General features: G+C 15.4%; 2 protein-coding genes across 2 annotated transcripts, besides 30 other annotated features; both read right to left on the bottom strand. All coding sequences in view use genetic code 6, as the record gives it.

Annotated features, from left to right (window-relative positions):
- Nucleotides 1-3,921: 3,921 nt before the first annotated feature.
- Nucleotides 3,922-3,964: a microsatellite.
- Nucleotides 3,965-4,223: 259 nt separating this feature from the next.
- Nucleotides 4,224-4,261: a microsatellite.
- A 543-nt stretch (nt 4,262-4,804) lies between these two features.
- Nucleotides 4,805-4,867: a microsatellite.
- Nucleotides 4,808-4,880: a microsatellite.
- Nucleotides 4,819-4,874: a microsatellite.
- Nucleotides 4,820-4,889: a microsatellite.
- Nucleotides 4,824-5,041: a microsatellite.
- Nucleotides 4,826-4,867: a microsatellite.
- Nucleotides 4,853-4,930: a microsatellite.
- Nucleotides 4,916-4,949: a microsatellite.
- Nucleotides 4,951-5,040: a microsatellite.
- Nucleotides 4,960-5,052: a microsatellite.
- Nucleotides 5,053-5,212: 160 nt separating this feature from the next.
- Nucleotides 5,213-5,254: a microsatellite.
- Nucleotides 5,221-5,254: a microsatellite.
- A 930-nt stretch (nt 5,255-6,184) lies between these two features.
- Nucleotides 6,185-7,548, bottom strand: IMG5_104550 (hypothetical protein; the record flags this gene model as incomplete). Its single annotated transcript, XM_004035117.1, has 4 exons — nt 6,185-6,777; nt 6,902-6,995; nt 7,048-7,208; nt 7,257-7,548. The coding sequence occupies 4 exons, from the start codon at nt 7,546-7,548 to the stop codon at nt 6,185-6,187; spliced, it is 1,140 nt and encodes a 379-aa protein (XP_004035165.1).
- Nucleotides 7,549-7,822: 274 nt separating this feature from the next.
- Nucleotides 7,823-7,875: a microsatellite.
- Nucleotides 7,876-9,073: 1,198 nt separating this feature from the next.
- Nucleotides 9,074-9,142: a microsatellite.
- A 164-nt stretch (nt 9,143-9,306) lies between these two features.
- Nucleotides 9,307-9,527: a microsatellite.
- Nucleotides 9,385-9,423: a microsatellite.
- Nucleotides 9,466-9,568: a microsatellite.
- A 94-nt stretch (nt 9,569-9,662) lies between these two features.
- Nucleotides 9,663-9,815: a microsatellite.
- Nucleotides 9,664-9,816: a microsatellite.
- Nucleotides 9,673-9,805: a microsatellite.
- A 139-nt stretch (nt 9,817-9,955) lies between the features above and the next one.
- Nucleotides 9,956-9,986: a microsatellite.
- A 492-nt stretch (nt 9,987-10,478) lies between these two features.
- Nucleotides 10,479-10,513: a microsatellite.
- A 1,291-nt stretch (nt 10,514-11,804) lies between these two features.
- Nucleotides 11,805-11,839: a microsatellite.
- Nucleotides 11,805-11,844: a microsatellite.
- A 547-nt stretch (nt 11,845-12,391) lies between these two features.
- On the bottom strand, nt 12,392-12,769 carry IMG5_104540 (hypothetical protein; the record flags this gene model as incomplete). The annotated part of the gene is made up of 2 exons (XM_004035116.1): nt 12,392-12,594; nt 12,688-12,769. The coding sequence occupies 2 exons, from the start codon at nt 12,767-12,769 to the stop codon at nt 12,392-12,394; spliced, it is 285 nt and encodes a 94-aa protein (XP_004035164.1).
- Nucleotides 12,606-12,658: a microsatellite.
- Nucleotides 12,770-12,998: 229 nt separating the features above from the next.
- Nucleotides 12,999-13,075: a microsatellite.
- Nucleotides 13,007-13,112: a microsatellite.
- A 765-nt stretch (nt 13,113-13,877) lies between these two features.
- Nucleotides 13,878-13,922: a microsatellite.
- Between the last annotated feature and the right edge of the window lie 131 nt (nt 13,923-14,053).

The raw sequence follows: 14,053 nt of genomic DNA, 5'->3' as shown, positions 1-14,053 counted from the left end.
TTCCTATGGTTTGGCCTGAAACCAACAGGTCCATGAGGTCCTATATGATCCAGGCGTAGGAATATAGTATGGTATATTAGTGAGGGAGCAAGCTCAACCTCAAACCAATACTTTTTTATCGGATCGCATCTATACAAGTTATATCTCCATTAAGTAGAGACTGTATATTTTAGATGCTTGCTTAATCTTTCTTTTTTGCAAAATACTTGATAAAGCTATTATCCGTGTTTTTCAAATATAAATACAAGTTTTTTCATTTATTTTATATTTTGCTATTTTTTTTAATATTTAATTATATTTAATTTAAATTTATTATGGGTTTATTTTGTTTTATTAAAAAAGTTAATAAATTAAATAAAGCTAAAAATAAATATAATTACTTTTGTTTAATCAAAAAATGAAAATAAATCATTATTTTTTATTTACATTATCATAATAATGTGCATTTTTAAATAAATTTTAATACTATCAAAAATTAAGTAATTCAAAAAGGTTTTAATTTTAGAAATAAATAAGAGGCGAAATTGAACAATTATTTTATATTTTTGATATTGAAAATATTCATAAATAATTAATATTAAATGAAAATGAAAAATTTTTATTTTTAGATGATTTTTAAATAAAAAATATCCAAAATTAAATTAAAGAAAATAATTTATATGAAAATTTTACATATCTATATAAAAAAGCAGATAAAAATAATTCCTAAACATTAATGATGTTTCAATTAGCATCTCATTAATTATTCTAATTTGAAAATTTAGATAGTTTTTTAATTTAAGAGCTTTTATAATTTTTACAAGAAAGTAATATTGATTTATTTATAAAATGTATAGAATAAAATACAAATCTTTTTAAAAAATTAAATGTTAATGCTATTTAAAAAAATAAACAAAATCTTATTGAAGAAGTTGAACATGTTTAAAGTAATAAATTAATAATTAATTAAGTTTTTGAGATTAATGATGATTTTTTGAAACATTTATATATAGATTAGAATGATTTAGGATATTTATATTATTAATATTTATATTTAAAAATCTTTAAGAAAGCAATCAATTGTACTCATTTTATTTAATAATTAAGAATAATAATAGTTTAGATGATTAATATATATAAGAAAGCTTTTAATATGTAAGTTATTTTAAATTAGAAGATAAAAAGAAAATTTTTTTGGTTGAAAAATTATAGAAATAAAATTCTTAAATAAGCTTGAAAATTTTAGAATTAATAAATTTATAAAGTTTAAGTATAGAAAATTTAAAATAATTAATAAGAGTTGGATTTTCTATGTTTTAAACAGATTTTTATTAAAAAACGAAAAACTTTAAAATTTTTTTTATGAACTTATTTAAGTGAAGATTTTATAAAATACATATATTGATTATTCTTAATTAAAGAATGTTTTAAATTAATTAGTTGATGTATCAACGAAAATTCAAGGAATAAGAAATGAACCTAAAAACAAATAGAAATTATTACTTTTAGCATTTCATGTTTATGATGTGAATGATTATTAAAATATGCTATATTTTTTAAATAAATTAAATTTAATTAAAAGTGATGAGTTTTCAGAAAGTAATAATCTTATAAAAAAGTTTATAGAATATATATTTGAAGAAAGTTCACAAAATAAATAACTATTAGAAAAAAAAGGCATTTTTTATGAACTTATGTATTTTTTGGCCTAAAACTAGGATAAAATATACATAAATGAATAAAAATTGCTGAATTTCAACAATAATTTTTTAAAGATTTTTTAAGAAGATTTAATTAAAAATGATTAAAATTATAAAATTAATGTTTAAATTTTACTAAAATATATAATTTTTATTACTAAGTTTAATCTTGTGGATAAAATGGAAATTGATAATTTTTAAAACATTATTAAATTCTTAAAATAAGATGAAGAAGAAATATTTTATATATATAAAATTTTACAAACTCATAATGCTAACAATATTTAAATAAGTTAAAAAGTTCAAGAAATTATTTTTTTCTTTTGAAAAATAAAATTTTTAATTATAAAAAATGGGATTAGTTTTTAAATTAATTGAGAATTTATATGGTAAAAATTACACCTTTCTTTAAAAAAGAGGGAAAATAAATTCAAATAATAGATGTTAATGATTACATGAATAAAAAATAGAATAATAATAATATTTTTTATGTGCCTTTTTTTATAAATGAAATTATCAAAATTAATGATTTGAATATGAAAATTTATTTAATCTAATTTTTGGAAGATAAGAGAATATTTGAAGAGTTCGTGAATAAAAATATACAAAATTAAATCGAGAAGTTAAATGTGTCTGATTTGGTGGAAATACTAAGGACTTCGTAAAAGATAAGAGTCAAAGTGTATCAAAATAAAAGTTTAGTTTTAAAAATAAACTCGCTTTTTTAAAAAGAGATTAATCAAAATGTAAATAATTCACCTGCATAGATTTTATTTTTAGTTAGATTTCTATTATAGGCAGGAGTTTAAATTAAAAAGGAATTATTATAAGATTTTATTGAAAAGAATGTGCATAAATTTGATTTATTATAAGTAGTATAGGCTAAATAATTAAATTAATAATATGACTTTAATAGGAATGTAAATTTACTTTTAGTTGGATAATTATAGAATGTTCTAAAAAAAGAAAAGGCGACTTTTTAAAATTGCATTTACATTCTAAAAGCTTTCAATTTGAATATTTTTGATGAAAAAACTTTATTTTATTTAGAAGATATGGTTGCTTAGAATATTTAATATATATAAGAAAATGATTTTATAGTTTTATGCAAAAAATATTTCTATTTTTAAAGTATATAACAGTCTTTATTTAATCCTTTGAGGTTAATAAGTGGATTTTATAAATATTTAAAAGATCAAAAAGTTATTAATATTTATGGTTATTGGATTATTAAATTAATTAATAAATATAATGCAGGCTTATTGGAGGAATTTAATTTATGTGATATTTAAGAAATTTTGCTTCAAGATTAAAATTTAATTTTTGAGTTGATTATTATTTTTGTGAAAATATAAAATAATAATTTTTAAAATAAGATTTTTTTCAAAGAATAAATTTAAAAGTTAAATTTAGAAAATTTAAATGAGAATCATTAATAGTTTTTTAATATTTATTTTAATAAATTATAAGATGTATCAATTAATATAATTTAAAATTTTTATGAGTTTTTGAGTTTTTGCTAATATTTTTAATTAAATGTGTCTATTTGGAAAAAAGAATTTCAAGAAAAAATATTCGAAATTAACGATTTTAGTGTAGAATGTGTATTTATTTTAAGTAAATTTTATTAGTTTGAGTTTAATTTGAGTTAAAATCAAAGAATTATTTTAGTTAATTAAAGCATTAATAATTTTGAAAGAATAGTTTAGTTAATTATATTTTCTTAAAATATTTAAGATTAAGAACTTTATTAATTAGTTATTAATAAGCTTTTATTTTATAAAATTAATAAGAAAGAAAAAAATTAAACATTAATTAATTTAATTAATTGTTTGTAAAATAAAGATATTAAGGTTTTGAATAAAATTGAAGATATTTTTAAAAGTAATATACATTTTATGGATTTTCAAGATAAAATTTATATATTTAAATTAATATTTAACAAATAATTTGCTTCTATTTAATTCTTTTAGTTTTTTGAAGATTATAAATTTATTTGAGTCTTATCTTTTTAAATGCTTTTATTTAATATTTCTTGTATATTTATTTATGATTAAATATAAATAATATTTTAGAATATTTTCGTATCAATTATTATATTTTTTATTTTTTAAAATATTGACTTTCAATAAAAAAATACAAAACAAATATATTTATTTTTAATAAAAAAGATAAACATAAGCTGAAATGAATATCTTTTTTTTTTAATTAAATAAATATTTCTAAAATAAATTTTTATTGGAATAAAATTATTTTATTTTATAAAGATAATTTTTTTAATAAAAAATACTTTTGTTATAAAATCTTTAAGAAAATAAAGTTAAATACATAAAAATTAGATATATCATATATTTGCATTTTTAATGCATTATAAATTAAAATCATATTTTTGTTTTAGTTTATTAAATAAAGAACTTGTAATATTAAAAATAATTGCTCGCGGCTTTTTTTTTAAAAAAAAATAAATAAATATAATAATTAGGGAATTTATAAAATAATAATAGAAAGATATAAACAAATTAATTTAAAAAAATTAATTTTAATAAAAAAAATATTATAAAGTAAAAATAAAATATATAAAGGTAGCAAATTTCATTTAATTATATAAATTTATTTTTAATTAATAATAAGATATAAATTGTCTTATTATAATATCTATATTTTTAATTATTCCTTGTTTTATTTAAAATTTTTAAATTTATCTTCGCTTATTTAAAAATGATATTTTAAAGCTTATAAAACTGATTTAAAAATACATAAGTATATATCTTGTGAAAATAATTCGAATTTCTGTTATTACTTGTATGTAAAGTGTATAAGTTTTTAAATAAATTAAAAATGGAAAATAATAATAAAAAAATTAAATATAATATATTTAAGTTACTGACGGACTAATTATTATAGATAATTCTAATTAGATATATTTTTAATATATAAAAAATAGTAAATATATATTAAAAATTATTATCGGAAACTTAAAATAATAATTATGTTCAAGGAAAATAAAAATATAAAAATAAATGATATATTATAAGAAAAGACTAAATTTAATAATTTTGATATTTTTTTTAACATAGTAGAAATAAAATTTGCTTTATTAATTATAATTTTTTTAATTAAAAAATTAAAAAAATAAATTTATATATATAATATATAAATAAAATAAAAATAAATATAATATAAAATAATATATAAGTAAAAAAATATATATTATTATAAGAGAATTTAATATATAAATAAAAAAAAATATAATGAAAAATATAAAAAAAATTAATAGTAAAATAATAAAATAATAATAATAATAATAATAATGATAATAATAATAATAATTATAATAATTATATTAAAAATAATAATAATATTTATATTAATATTATTTTTTTTATTTTTTTTCAATACAATTTATAAATAATCATTATAAATAGTTTTATTATTATTATCTTCTTATTTATATTATATTAATTTCTTTTATATATAATAAATAAATTATATATATTTTTATAAATTTGTATTTTAATATTCATTTTAAAAAATTTTAATTTTTTTTTTTTTTAAATTTTTTTTTTTTGAATTTTAACTTATTTATTTTTATCTATTTACTTTATAAAGAATATATAATATTAAACCTAAAACATATTTAAAATTATAAAGTTTATTATATTTTTTTCATGATCTTAACAATGATTTTATAATATTAGTTATAATTTATCTTGCAAAAGGAATATAACTAGCGCTATACCAAAAATAAGATAAGAACTAAATTATTACAAATAATAATACTAAAATTTTCTTTTTAAAAACTAATGCGCTAACTATAGTCATTATTAAAGAAAATAAAAATATTAAAGATGTTATTGCTCTTGTTTTATCACTCATATTTTTTAATTATTTTTTAAATCCAACTAAAAATGATGTACTTTGAATTTTTATTTTTTTTAGAAAAATTAAATATTTTTTTACCCAAATAGTGCTATTACATTGCCAAAACTATAAAGAATGGCTGTTTTGGAAATAGATCTTCCTAAAGAAAGTAATGAAATTATTTCTAAAAATAAACCTTTAATATGGTTGGTTAAATATTTTTTTAATTTTATTTAAATATTTAATTAATATACCAAGTGCAAAACAAAACGAATATCCTAAAATTCTTTCCTTAAAAGTTAATTTGGGAAACCATGTATCATTCTCGTTATTATTTTAAGAAATAATATTTATACTAGATGAACTTATATTAGTTTTGCTTGATTATAAATTCTTAAAATTGAAAAATGTTGCCATTTATATACTTATTTTAGTTTTATTTTTTATTTCTATATTGATAATTTAAGTAATAATTTTTATATTTATTATTAGAACAATGTATAAATTATTTATACTTTTATATTTATGTATATATTTTTAAAGTAATAATATTTATAAGCTATAATTATTAACAAATTTTTAATTGAAAAATTATAAAATAACTAAATTAATATATTTTAATATTTCAAATATACTTATTGACATCATTATTATATTTTTTAAAAAAAATCTTATTTATTAAAACTCAATCTACAAAAAAAAATGGATATTGACTTTTTTTTTATTAAAAAATAATTTTTTGAATGTATACTTAAAATAAAATAGTAAATTTAATATTTTTTGTATTAAAATGCAAAATTTATGGTTTTTTTTTTTTTTTTTTCATAAAATATAAAATAATAACACTTTATTTTCAAAAATTATTTTAATTTTTTTTTTTTTTTTTCACAAAGTTTTTACTTTCTTTTTAATTTATTCGTTAGGTATATTCCATAAATCCATTTACCTTAATATTTTAAATATATAATAAAATATAATAAGATAAATATTATTTACTAATTAATTTTTTTAAAAGTTTCATAATCAATTAAATTTACATGTATTTAACACTATTCTTTATCAGAATCTTTAAAAGCTTACATGCAATTATTTTAAATAATATTCACTATAATCCCTAATTATTAATTTGGTAATTATTTTATTTTTTGAGAAATTTAAAGCTTTTCTTATTATGTAATTATTTATGATTCTTCTATTTAAGTCATTTATTCTTATAATACATTTTATTAATTAATAACTTTTTTTTCGTTATTCTATTATATAATTTCTTATTTTTTCATTTATCCAAGCTTTTCTTTTTCTTTTTGTTTATTAATTAATTATTTTTGAAAAAAAGATATTTAAAGAAATAAAAAATATACTCATTATTTATGCTTAAAATTAAATTGAAGGAAGATAATTTTTAATCATATTTCTGAAATATTTTTCTAATTTTTCCGCTAATTTAAAAATCCACTTTTTTTTAAAAAAATAAAAATAAATAAATAATATATTTTTATTTTTTTACAGATCCTTATGCATTATAGTTTTTGCAATTATCCCATATTAATTATATGTCATCTAAACATTCTTCAACATATACATATTCATTTTCTTTTAATTTATCTCTTACTTTTCCTAAATCCATTGGATTTTTAATTATTGTTGGATAATCAATAAGTTATAATCCTTTTTGTATATTTTTCAATTTTTTATAATTTATTTTTTAATTATTACCTTACCAATCAACTGGTTGTCTGAATTCAGACGAATCACTATTAGAAAATAATTAATTTGTCATTTAATTAAGCTTTTTAGATTCTTCTTTTCCTATAGTGGTATTTCTATTTATTTTTATTTTATAATAATTATATTCCTTTTTTTTATTTACGAATTTAATTTTAAAGATGAAACGTATGTTGACATTTACTATATTGTTTCTATACTTTTTAGTTTTAATACGATAATCTGTTTTTTTTTTTTTAGAATTTTATAAAAAAAAATATGCAAATTTTTTATTTTTTTACATGTAAAATATATATGTCTGTATATATTTTTAAAAAATTATATTATATATTTTTTAGATAGAAAAATTAATATTTGTTAATGTTTCTAAATAAATTAATTTAATTTATTATTTTTGTATTTATTTAATTTACTTATTGAAATAAATAATTATTATTATAATTTTTAACAAATATATAAATCTTTTTTAAAAAAATAACTTTTAATGTTATAATTTAAATATTAATAATAATAAAACTACTATATTTAAATTAATCATATATATAAATCCAATTTTTATTAAATAATAAATAAAATTAAATATTATATATATTTAAATAAATAAAAATAAAAAAATTTAAATTAAAAAAAAAATTAATATAAATAAAATAAAAAAAAATGGGGAAATACTCACTAAAACATCGAAACATCAAATTTCATTGACGAAAGTTTAAATGATTTCGATAAATAGACATATTTCGTGGAAGAAATAAACGACTAAATATATGGAAAAATCCGTATTCACAAACGCAAACATATAACAACCGAAAAAAGCAGTAATTACATAATGGAAAAATAAACATAATCTTTTGAAAAAGTTGAATATGCTTAACTTTATTATGAATCTTAGATTAGATTAAATCTTTAAAATAAATATTTTTTGTAATTTCTTGGATATTAATTTATTGGTTCTGATGATATTTTTTCTTCATAATTTAAGGCTAATCTTTATTTTGAATTTCATTATCATAATTTACAATTGGAAATAAAAAATAGGACAAAAAATTTAGTAAACAAAAAAAAATACTAATTATATATATTATAAAAAGGACTATTTTCCAGAAAATGATGTTTGGTATTTATTAACTTCTTTAATTAATGCATGTAGTTATTTATAATAAAATTAAATTTTCCATGGAGACTTAAGACCTAGAAGTATACTTTTGACTTAAAAAGGAGTTCCTAAAATAGGTGATAATGGATTAATAAATTCAAATAAAACTGGCTATTTAAAAACATTGAATAGAATAGAAAATACATACCTAAGTCCTTAATAAATGGTATTTTTAAAGCATGCAATAAGCAATCCATAATGCAACTCTTATAAATAGGACGTATTTTCCTTAGGATTGACGATTTTATAGTGCGCTTTATTAAAAGACTTGTAAGATATTTATGATTGGGATAATTTAAAAATTAGCGAATTTTAACTATAATTACATTTAAATAGACTAGAAGAAGGATATTCGGAAAATCTGTGTGCCATTATAAGATAAATGCTGGCATTTGAAGATGAATATAGACCAGATTTTATTTAATTAGCTAATAATTAATAAATAATATTTGGAAATTAAAGTAGGATTAATTTATAATAATAAAATATTAGTAGAGTAAAATAAAGCTAATAGCTACCAGTTGTGAATTAATGTAGTGTTGAAAGTGGTGCCTGGTAATAAAATTAAAGTAGAGTGTTATAAAATATTTAAAATAATGATTTATAATAAAATAGTATTATTTATAAATCAAGATTAGTTATGGAAAATAATATGTAATAATAATAAAAATAATAATAAAAATAATAATAATAATAATAATAATAATAATAATAATAATAATAAAATTAAACTAAAGTTTTTATTAAATTTAAAATAATTTATAATAAACAATTCGTTAAAATAATTAAAATATTAATAATAATCTTAAATAGACTTTAGTAAGAAAGTAATCACTTCCTATAATGCCTGTATAAGTAATTTAATAATAATAGTAAGAGCCATAAATTTAATAATAATAACTTTCTTAAATTTAATAATATTAATAATAACCTTATATTCAATAATAGGAGTAATGTCTTTAAATTTAATAATAATAATAATAATAATAATAATAATAATAATAAGAGTCTTAAATTTTGTAATAGTCATAATAGCCTATTATTTAGTAATAGATATAATAATCTTATATTTAATAATAATAATTACCTTATATTTAGTAATAATAATAGCCTTATCTTTAATAATCAAAATAAATTTATTAATAATAATTACCAAATGAATTATTATAACATTAAACAGTATAAAGATAAAGTTAACCATATTTATAATTATAACAATAACAATAAAGTTATATATAACAACAATAATAATTTTAATAATTGTAATAATAATAATAGCTGTAATAATAGTAATAACTGTAATAATAGTAATAATTGTAATAATAATAATAATAGTAATAATAGTAATAATTGTAATAATATCAATAATTGCAATAATAGTAATAATAATTATAATAGCAACCTTAATAATAATAAATTGAAAAGTATTAATATTTTCCTTTAAACTAAAATTATGTTGATTAATTTTAACCTATTGTTATAAGTTAACCTTAACAAGTTTTTTAAAAACCATATCAATAATAAGAATAATAATCGTATATATAATAATAAGATATTTAATAATAAGAAAATAAATAAATTTATTAAAATGGAGTCCTTTTTTATCCTTAATAAACTGAAATTTCAAATAGTCATCCTATTTAAATTAAAAGTATCCAAAATTAAATTTTAAGGCCTGTTTTGCAACCTTTGCCTGTTGTTAATTAAATACAAAGGCCTTCATTTTATTAATAACCAGTTTTTTAAATTTAAAAACAATCTATTGTGCCTTCTAGGCATATAGTTTAAACATTTTCACCTATAAAAAAAGTGCATTATTTAAATTAATAAAATATAGTAACTGAGAGATAATAAGCACCAGAAACTTAAATATAAAATTTAAACTATGTTAATAATAGTCAATATGAAGATCCGTATACTGAAGATTAAGTTGATTAATAATAATAACCACTATATGAATAATATTATAAGTAATAATAATATCCTTAATTTAAGTATAATTAAGTATAAAGAAATGCGTAAATATAATCAGGAATGAAATAAAATATTCCTTTTTATAATAATAATAATAATGAAGTTAATGATAATAATGAAGATTTAGATAAAAAAATTAACGAGGCAATTTTAATGACAAAATAAACGTTATAAAAAAATGAATAGGTTTCTTAAATTTAAAAAGAATGATTTTTTTTAAGAAATTATAAATTTTATTTTATTATTTTAGATTAATTATATAATACAAAATAAAATAATATTATATATATATATATATAATTATTAAAAATAAATTATTATTTTTTATAAATCAATTAAAAATTTAATTATTTTGAAATATATATTTTAACATTTGTTTATATAAAAGAATTAAATTTAATTTATAATATTAATTTTTTTTTTTTAAAAAAAAAAATAGATTTAAAAGAAACATAAAATTTATACAAATAATACATAATATTCATTTAAAAAAACAAAACAAAACAAAATTAATTTTGTTTATAAAATCTAAAAAAAAAATCAAACATTATTTAAATAAGAAGAATTTGAAGTCAAAAACTATGCATAAACGGGTCTATGATCAGAACCGAAAATACCCATATTGCAATCATAAGAAACTTAAAAAATACTATTTAAATTCCTACTTTTATATAAAATTCTATCAGTCCAAGCCGGATTCCGTTTTTTTTTCCTTAATAAAATTAATTTTGATAAGGTTTCATTTTATAACTAGGTGGGAATTAAATAAATCCTTCGGAAAAACCCACTCCAATAATATCCATTTCTTACAAAAGTTAATCCTTTTATAATAATTCGAAATAGTCTTTCGTATTATTAAATTCTTCTTCTTTTACTTCCATATTCAGTCTATAATTAAGGTCCCCAAAATAAAAACAGAAATCGAATTTATTCGAACCTTTATTATCTCCATCATCCGTCCTGTTCATTTCCGCCATTTTATTTTCTATTTGTAAAAAATCCCTATTTCTTCTTTCCACATTACTCTATCCACTACATAAATGGCAATTCACAAATAAATAACTTTGTCTATCTACATAAAAACTTACTCCTATCCCTCCTTTATTTCCAATTATGTTTCCAAATCCAGTCCCTTTTTTGAGTACTTTTATACTATGTATTAAATAAAAAATGTTTTTATGACAAAAAATAATTATATTTATTGCATTCATTGTAGAAGATTCTACTTTTATGTATTTATTTCCTAGTTTTTATTATATGGAGGTTTCCCATTTTACTTTTGAAGAGTTAAAAAAAGAGGCTGCTATTGATCTTTCGCATTCTTATGTACCTATACATATTAGATGATGTTATGTATCTATTTTTAATAATTAATCTAATTGATTTACAGGGCAACTACCAAACAAATTCCCTTTTTTTTTGATTTTTTTTTTTATATTTTTTTTTTATTTTGTCATTTACATGTTACTATTAATATTTTTAAATATTATTCTTATTAAGGTTATAATAATTATAAACCATTCTAAAAAAATTATTTTTTTCGTGTATATGAGTAAATTTGACTTAAAATTTCACTTTCATCTCCTATTTGGTTTTATTTGTATTATTTAAACATTTATTTAACTAATTCTAATGTCATTTTCGGATGATATTTTGTTTCTTTTTTTAATGATTTTAGAGATAATGTATCATAGTTTTGGTTGTTTGATAATATTTCTATATCTATTTAATTATTTAATATTATATTATTATAAAAGTCATTTTGGTTATGTTCAGCTTAATATTACATTTTTTTAAATATAGATTATAATTTTTATTAGATTATTATTACTTTTATATTTTTAAAAAAATAATTCTATGAACTATGTAGTTTTTTTTTTTTTTGGTTAAACAAAAAAAAATATATAAAATTTAATTAAAAATATATATTAATTCAAATCTAAAAAAAATTATTTATAAATGTCTACATAAAAATTTAAATAATATATGTTTTTTTCATTCAAATTTATAGTAAATTTTATTCTAATTTTTAAATTTCTTTACTTATTTCTTTATATTATTAATATTCTTATTCTACAGGAATTATGTCTTTATGGTACCTTATTTTCCTATTATGCATTTTTTAAAATTCATCTTAATAAATTTATAGTTTTTCCTTTAAAATTTATCTTTTTAATTTCAACTGAGCTATTTTTTCATCAACTTACTTTTTATTATTAATATTTTATGTTTTATTAATATTACTATTTTCTTAATATTCTTATTTATGTTTGTTATCTATTAATTTATGACAACCAACATTTAAAGAATTTTAATTATTTTAAAACTTTTGAAAAGCTTATTTTATTCCTTTATAATAAACATAAAGAGGTCTCATAGGCTCTTTTTGATTTCTAGAAGGTTAAATATAGAATAAATTTTCGAATTCTTAATCATATAATTTTAGTTCATATTTGACTTTTTTTTTTCGATTTAAAGTTATTCATAATTCATTTAAGAAATAAATTTAGTGCTAATTTTTTATTTTTCTAAACCTAATTTTTATATTGATAATTAAAGTCTTTTCGGAGCTTCTATCTTAACCCATTCATCAGAAGTTAAATTACATTATATATATTATTATTATTATTATTATTATTATTATTATTATTATATTATTTTATTTTATTATATATTTTATTATTTTTACTATAATTATAAACATTATTATTATTTTTATTCAGGTTAATAATTTAATAATTATAGTTATTTTTTATATTGTAAATTCTGATTTTCTTTTAATAAATTCTACTTTATATTTTTCTTATCATTTTATACAAATGAATTATTATTACTTATTTACATATTTAGTGTTAATGAATTATTATTTATACTATTTTGTAGTAAAGAATCTTTTTTTTTTATTAATAAATTTTTAATTTTGATTATTAAAAAAAAAAATACTTTCTAAACTATTATTTAATGAATTATTGGGATAGTTTTAAGTTTTTAATTACGTTTTTATTTATTTCATATTTATTTTTTCTTAATTAATTTTTTATTTTTCGTTTTATTAATTTATCTATTGAACTTATTATTATTAATTTATATTAATTTTTTGCTAAAAACGTTGCTTAGGTTATGTTTATGTAATTGTTAAAGGCTTAAATAATTTACTTACAGTTTCGTTTAGAATTTAATTTAATATATCTAATTCCATTAAATATATTTTTTATAATTTTTTTTTTTTTCGTTTATAAAATTTTAAAATGATTTTTTTTTTTCTATTTTTTTTTTGTTAATGCTTTCAAAATAATTTCTTAATATTTGAACATAATTTTTTAAATATTTTAGTTTTTTTTTTTTTTTGAAAGATTATTTTATAGCAAATAAATATATTATTTACAAATAAAATATAATACAATTATTATTATTTTTTAAAAAAAAAAGTAATTTAGGTAAACAAATAATACTAAAATATCTATTAAAATAATATATAGATAGATATTTATATAATTATTAATAATACATTTATATAAATATTAATAATATTATTCGTTAAAAATAATATATTTATATATAAAATTTATATACAATTAAAACTAATAATGTTTTTAAAATTAAAAATATACTATTTATATATTTTATTAAAAAAAAATATTTTTATTTACAAATATACTAA

The sequence above is a fragment of the Ichthyophthirius multifiliis genome (genome assembly GCF_000220395.1).
Source record: "Ichthyophthirius multifiliis unplaced genomic scaffold scaff_1120509250868, whole genome shotgun sequence".
Classification (NCBI taxonomy): Eukaryota; Ciliophora; class Oligohymenophorea; order Hymenostomatida; genus Ichthyophthirius; species Ichthyophthirius multifiliis.
The sequence above is the reverse complement of the archived record's forward strand: the minus strand, read 5'-3'. Positions and strand labels throughout refer to the sequence as shown.